We start from the raw sequence: 7,549 nt of genomic DNA, 5'->3' as shown, positions 1-7,549 counted from the left end.
ATTACTACTTAGCCAATGTCTGCAAAAAATGGGATTTGTTTTTTCCTAGTGGGTACCAAGAAAGAACCATATTCTTTCAAAGATTAATAAAAAATAAAAAAAAAAAACGTGAGTCATGTTCTGTCCTACTAAAAGAAGATAAACGTTTCAGGTAAAAATAATAATAATAATAATAATAAGGATAGAATAAAGAAGATAAACACTAATTATTACTTTCCCAATGGAAGGACCACTAAAAAGAGTCCAAAATATCTAGTCAGCAAGACTTGGAAAGCCCCGAAGACCTTATCCTTTCAATCTCAGCCAGCCGCGGCGTCCCACCGCAACACCCTTTAACTACCGTTTGTTTTTTTTCCTCTTCACAAACACACGCCAACCCCTCTCTCTCTCTCTCTCTCTCTTGTCTCTCTCACACTTACACGTTTCCTTCTATGGCTTCTTTACTTCAGTTTCTTCTTCTTATTTTGTACCTTACCCACAAATCTCAAGCTCTGAGTTTTCACTTACCGAATGCTCTAGTCCTTCCCATCACCAAAGATGTTACGACCCTCCAATATGTGACCAGAATTCATCATGGCACTCCTCTTGTTCCCATCAATCTAGTAGTTGATCTCGGCGGTCCATTTATCTGGACTGATTGTGCCTCAACACACGTGTCATCGTCTAGCCGTCTGATCCCCAATCGCTCAATCAAGTGCTCAAGAGCCAAAGCCCATGATTTTGAGATTAAGTCTAGCCTTTCTAGTTCTCAAACGTGTGAACTTTTCCCAGAAAACAGGGTCACAAGAATGTCCACACGAGGAGATCTTGTAGAAGACATCGTAGCCGTTCAGTCCAAAGCTGCTGGCTCAATCAGCACCGTCAATGACTTCCTCTTCTCTTGTGGACCAACATTTTTATTACATGGTCTAGTTGGGGGCACCAAAGGAATGTTAGGCCTAGGAAGAACTCGTATTTCACTTCCATCACAAATTTCCACAGCGCTCAACACTGCCCAGAAATTCACAGTCTGCCTATCATCATCGGATGGCATCATAGCATTCGGCGAAGGGCCTAATAACTCAATTTTTGGCACCGAAATTTCAAGGTCGCTCATGTACACACCCCTTGTTACTAACCCAGGTGATGAATATTCAATACAAGATTACTTTATTGGCATCAAATCCATCAAAATAAATGGCAAGCTATTATCCTTGGAAGCATCATTTGGAGCGAGCAAATTGAGCACAATTGTGGCTTACACCACCATGGAGAGCACAGTATATGGTACTTTTATTAGAGCTTATGTTAAGGCTGCTAGTTCTATGAATATGACTAGGGTGGCTTCGGTGGCACCTTTTGGCCTTTGCTTTAACTCAAAGGGCATTGATAGCACGCATGAGGGGCCGAAAGTGCCAATTATTGAGTTGGTGCTACAAAGTGAGACTGTGATGTGGAGGATATTTGGTAGAAATTCCATGGTTCAGGTAAGCAAGGAAGTTATGTGCTTGGGATTTTTGGATGGAGGTTTGAACCCGAAGGCTTCGATTGTATTAGGGGGATATCAATTGGAGGATATGTTGCTACAATTTGAAATGGGTACTTCCATGCTGGGATTCAGTCAATTGCTCTTGAAGAGGCAAACAACTTGTTCCAACTTCAAATTCAATTCCTGGGCTGGAGAGTAGCTAGAAAGCCATTGTAAATTGTAATTTGCTTTCTTGTATTCTTTTTCCTTGGTTTGGAGCATATGTTAGAGTTGTAAACAAATCAAGTGTGAATTATACTCGGTTAATACATGGTTGTCTCAACATTATTCGGGTTCTTTTTTTTTTTTTGAGTTTCTAATTTTGGTATAGGCAGATATTTAATTCAAATATTTTATTTAACTATGAGATACTTTACCAATTCAGTTAACTGAAACCAATAGCATAATATGAGGTTTAAGTTATCTCTCTACGTTTTTCTCTAGTGTATTATTTAAGGTAACATTAAAGTCGTGACAAAAAATAATCTTTGTTAGGCTAAGAATATATTGATTCTTTTAATAAATTAATCAATTAATTAGTCAAGTTAATTAATTAGATTCAATTACATACAATAAGCGTGGTAACATAAATAAATCACCAACTAAAGTAAATGCAGCGAAAAATAAATTTGAGACAGGTGATTTGTTTACGAATGAGGAAAGTATCGAGGTAAAACCCTACCAGGTGAATTTAAGATTATCACTCTCAAGAATTCACTATTATCAAAACAAGCAGTTACAAGTAAAAGGAATCCTAGTACCTAATACCAACTTACAGTTGAACCATTACTACAATACTCAATTGGATTTGTGATATAGTTGAAAGTTCGGACTTGTGTTAAAAACACAAGTGCTTGTTTAGACCCCAAATTAAAAAATTATGGTAAATTGATTTTACTCTAACTTATATAAGTGTAGAACAAGAGTAAATGAAGCCCAATAAACTAATAACTACTCTAGTGTATAAATATGAATAACAAACAATAAAAGTAAATCACAGGAGTAAGGGAAGAGAGATGCAAACACAAGATAACACACCAATGTGTTATCAAAGAAGAAAACGAAGAACTCGGCAAAAAACCTCTCAGCTGCCTTCCAAGCGGTAAATTGATCCACTAGACAATAAGTTGAGATACACGAATAGCAAGAGACCCTTCAACCCTATTTTACCCAATGCACATAAGCCTTTCAAGCTCCTACTCTAACAAGACTTCTCGAAACCATGTCTTGCTTAGTTTTTCAAATCCCGCAATACGCCTGATTGCATCTACCAAACCTCACCATCTTCTTTTGGCAAATCCCTAAAACTTCACAAGTTCCAAAACACTCTTTGCAGTTTAAATAGGTGTGGGTTGTGTTTGGGTACAAATCTTCTCTCAAGGTATGACAATGGGAGAGGGAAGGAAAAGAGGCTACAATGATTTCTCACTAAGGATGAGTAGCTCTCTCTCTCTAAAAGAATGAGTGTGTGTGTTGTAGAAAACTTGTCTAGGGTTTTTCTCTTTGAATGGTCTCCTTTACTTTTGTGGGCAATGAGGGTATATATAATATGGGTGAATGGTAAGAAAGTCACACTTAAAAGTCCTCCAGGCAAAGAGTTTCGCGGATATCTCGCAGGAAGGCTTTACTCGCGAGACAATCGCGAAATCCTCCAGGCTGGCATGACTTTTTATCTTCCAGCCTGTGCTTCTCACATGACTCTTTCTCACATGACTCCAGGCAAAGAGTTTCGCGGATATCTCGCAGGAAGGCTTTACTCGCGAGACAATCGCGAAATCCTCCAGGCTGGCATGACTTTTTATCTTCCAGCATGTGCTTCTCACATGACTCTTTCGCGGGTCAGCTACTCGCGAACTTCTTCTCGCGAAATCCACTTGTTCTTCAATTCATGCTCGATTTTTCATTAACTTAATACTAAACCCAATGCAATAAAATCCTACAAAATACAAGGAACAAAATTAAAGCAATTATAACACTTTTTGTCATGGAATAAAGCCAACATAAAATATAATTGTAAATCACAACTTTACAGTAGTGACAATCTCTCATTTCAATGCACGATTCCTAGTACGTGACTAACTAATTGATGCACGTATCCAATAACGTGACTAACACACTAACTTGAGGAAGATGTTAGTTGCAAAGTTCTTCAGTTCATTCAACGATGAAGATCAAGAAGCTTCTTAGTTACAAAACCCTTGACGCAAAGACGCAATAACTTCTACAAAGAATATGATGAAATAGGGCAAATTGTTTCCTGTCACAATATGCATGTAACAATAACTGCAACAACTCTTAAACGGCTCTTAAAATAATCCTTATATATGCCTAGCATTGTAAGAAAAGAAACCCTATATAAATACACTTGGATATATGTGAAATTTGATCTAGAAATCCAAATTTCATAAGTCTTGACAGATACATCTTCTGTCGAGTTGTTATCAAGCATCAGCAATATTAAACCCCGATAGATATGATCTGTTCAGCTATCTGTCGAGTTTTAATGAGCAACAATTCTTCACTCGTTTTTTGGACAGATTTGCATGGCTTCAATACTAAACTTGAACTCTTATTCCTTAAAGTACTAAACTCATCCTAAAGCTACCCAATTACAAGTAAAGTGCATTTTGTCAAATGATTAACCAATTTACATAACATATGTCTCTAAAAAGTTCCACATATGTCCTAACAATCTTTAAAGATGTATATTCTTGTACAATTCTTCTTATTGAAATTATTGCATGAATTTTAAATCTATAGTTCTTAATTTTTTTTTAGTTAAGCACTTGCTATTTAAAATTGTAAATATATAATTTAAAATTTAATCAATAAGTTTTTTGTATAAAAAATGTATTCCACATGTAATAGGTTGAGAAAAACATAAACATAACCATTCACATATGTATAAATAATTATGTCTAAATGCACTTGTCAATTTGAATATTATAATTATTATAGAAAATGTATTGGGAAAATAACTTTTTTTTAAAATTTATTTTCTTCCTCATAGTAACCTTGGATGAATCTAGAATTGTTCCAAATGTAACTTAGCATTATCAATTGTTTTTAATGCCTTTGTTTCTTTTTCTAGTGTTTTATTATGCTTAGCTCCCAAAAAATCTTATATCATGTCTTTTTAAGCGTGTCTTAAATCTTATCTTGCCAATACACTTGACTTCTATTTTTTTTTTCAAAATTTATTTTTTAAGCTTTTGAAAAAAAATTAATTGACAATATTTTGTAATTCTATAATTTTTTTTACTTTACATGTGAGTAATTTTTGTTTCAAATATTCCCAAAAAACATTAATCTTTAAGTTAATTTGTGATTATTTTAAGAAAACAAATCTAGTTCACATGTAAGAGAAGAACCAAAAGATAAACATCAACATACACATATGTTTATATGTAATGTCATAATTTTGATTGGAGTTATTTTAATTAATGATCATTATTATTCAATTAATTCTTATTCTAGTCTTAGACAAAAATCTCAATTCGTTCTCTAAGTAGGCAAGTGTCTATAAGAAGAACTTCATTAGTTTTTTTATTGCTACATTCGGTAAGGTTTCCAATGATTTTTAAATTCAATACTTTTGAGCATGTCTTACTCTTATCTTGCCAATATGTGGTTTCCAATGATTGCTATTTTCAAACTTATATTTTATAATTTTTTTTTGTATTTTTTTTTAAATTTTGTATGAGTTTTTATTTTAAGTGAATATAGTCTTTGAGTTAATCTATAACTAAAAAAAAACATTTTTGTATATGTTATATACCATAGGACAAATGCTATCTAGTTAGATGGCATTTTTTCTTGCAAATATATATATATAAAAAGTTAGCACTCATTATATGTACATCTACATGAATAGTTTTTACATTGCTCTCACGCTTAAAAGTGCTGCTTCTCTTAAATTTTGTCAACAGTGTATTTCTATTATCATCATCCTTGACAGTCCTCCTGCTGTATCAAAAGTTCCACCTCCCCCTCCGCCCACTCCATCCTCTTCATTTATTATAAGAATTAAGAGAATACAACCATTGAACTTTTCTTGTTATAATTTAAAAAGTACTTAATTTTAACATTTAAAAAAAAAAACTACTAATAAAACAAGTATTTTAATAAAGATAAACTACCATTTTGGTCCCTAAGTATCTAGGTGCACTTTTTAATTTAAATGTTGAAGTTATGGTAAGAAATGTCTTGATAGATGACCATTCTTGTTCAATTCTTCCTCATAATAACATCAAATGAATCTCCTAAATGGTTCTACAAGTAACTTAAAATCTTTTTTTTTTTTAAATGCCTTTGATTTTGTTTCTAGTATTAGATTTAAGCATGTATAAGAGTCCAACTTGTATTACGCATGGCACCCAACAAATCTTATATTTTGAGTTTTTAAGCATGTCTTAAGTCTTATCTAGTCAATATACAAATAGCTTTCAGTTTTTTTTTTTTCTTCAATATTTATTTTATAAGCTTATAATGGTTTGTATTTGTTTTTATTTTATGAGTAATGTTTTTCTTAAAGGGTTCTATAAAAAAATACTTTAAGTTAATTTGTAATTTTTATGATTATGAAAGTTTATTTCACATGTAATAGGGGATAAAAAAAAAATAAAGATCAACATCCTCATACTCATACACATATACATATGTTTATGTTTATAAGTAACTAGCCATGGTTTCGCTCAATGCGTGGATAATACTTTAAGCTATTATGTGAAAAACTTATATAGAATATTCAAAATATTTCAAAGTAATAACATAAAGTAATGTTGCAATAACATGAAAATATTTTTGTTAAATTAATGATGTAATACAAAATTAAGGGGATGGGAAATTTAAATTATAGAGAAAAAGTTACATAAATTAGAATTTAGTTATTATGTGGTGTAATATCTTCTAAAAAAAAAAGGGTGGTGTAATAAGTTGATTTTTTTTTAATCATTTAATTTTTTATGAAAGTTTTAATCATAATTTTTGTTTCTACATTGGCTTACAGTTAGCATAAAAACATTGTAATTTTATGTAAATGTTTTTTTTTTAAGAAAAATGTAAATATTTAGTTGGCTTATAGAAATATCATCTAAAATTTATGATGTCACGTTTATGTTATTGAAGTATAACAGTGGTAAGTTAAACACTCGGTATAAATAGTGACATCCTATTAATAGAATTTTATTATCATCCAAATATGTAAAGAAGTGGAGGTGTAAAACTAAATGAAAAATTACTCTTACAAAACGCCACATAACAGAATCACATGATCTCTCACATGATATTTTTTCTTTCTTATATATATATATATATATATATATATATAATTAGTGTATATTTATACATAATTAATGTGTATTCACTTCATTGATATGTTCAATGAATTAAAAATTTTACATAAATGTAAATTTTGATGAGGTGAAAGCCTAAATGAGAGAAGTTCAACAAACGTACTACTTGACAGAATCTCATACTCTCTTGCATGATATCTCTGCTTTTATATATATATATATATATATATATATTAAATATTAATTGATATTAAACAATATACTTTTTTAATTCACTCTTATTATACCCTTAGGCAAATCTCTCAATTCGTTCTACAAATAGGTGAGCGTCTTGAATCTTTTAGTCAACTCTTCATTTGTTTTCCTGTTGCTAAATTATGCATAATCTCCAATGCATTTTAAATTCAGATTTTTTTATCACATCTTACTCCCATGTTGCCAAAATATAATTGTTTTCTAATTGCTATTTTAAGACTTTTGTTTTTTAAATTTATAATAGTTTGTATTTTTTTTATCTGTTGTATATGATTTTTTATATTTTTTCAAATGATTTGAAAAAAATATAATCTTTGTTATAATTTATGATTTAATTACCTTTTTATCCCCTCCTTCACAAAGAGACTACTTTAACATCTCTCTACATGTTTCCTTCTATGGCTTCGTTAATTCAGTTTCTTCTTCCTTCTTGATCCCATTTTTTTGTACCTTACCCACGTCTCTTAAAGCTCATAGATTTCACTTACGAAAT

General features: G+C 31.5%; 1 protein-coding gene across 1 annotated transcript; it reads left to right on the top strand.

Moving 5' to 3' along the window:
* The first annotated feature begins 357 nt into the window (after positions 1–357).
* On the top strand, positions 358–1,795 carry LOC142626332 (putative aspartic proteinase GIP2). The gene has a single exon (XM_075800152.1). It carries the CDS (start codon positions 432–434, stop codon positions 1,665–1,667), a length of 1,236 nt encoding a protein of 411 aa, XP_075656267.1. The 5' UTR covers positions 358–431; the 3' UTR covers positions 1,668–1,795.
* Positions 1,796–7,549: the final 5,754 nt, after the last annotated feature.

The sequence above is a fragment of the Castanea sativa genome, chromosome 2 (assembly GCF_040712315.1).
Source record: "Castanea sativa cultivar Marrone di Chiusa Pesio chromosome 2, ASM4071231v1".
NCBI classification, from domain to species: Eukaryota; Viridiplantae; Streptophyta; class Magnoliopsida; order Fagales; family Fagaceae; genus Castanea; species Castanea sativa.
The sequence above is the reverse complement of the archived record's forward strand: the minus strand, read 5'-3'. Positions and strand labels throughout refer to the sequence as shown.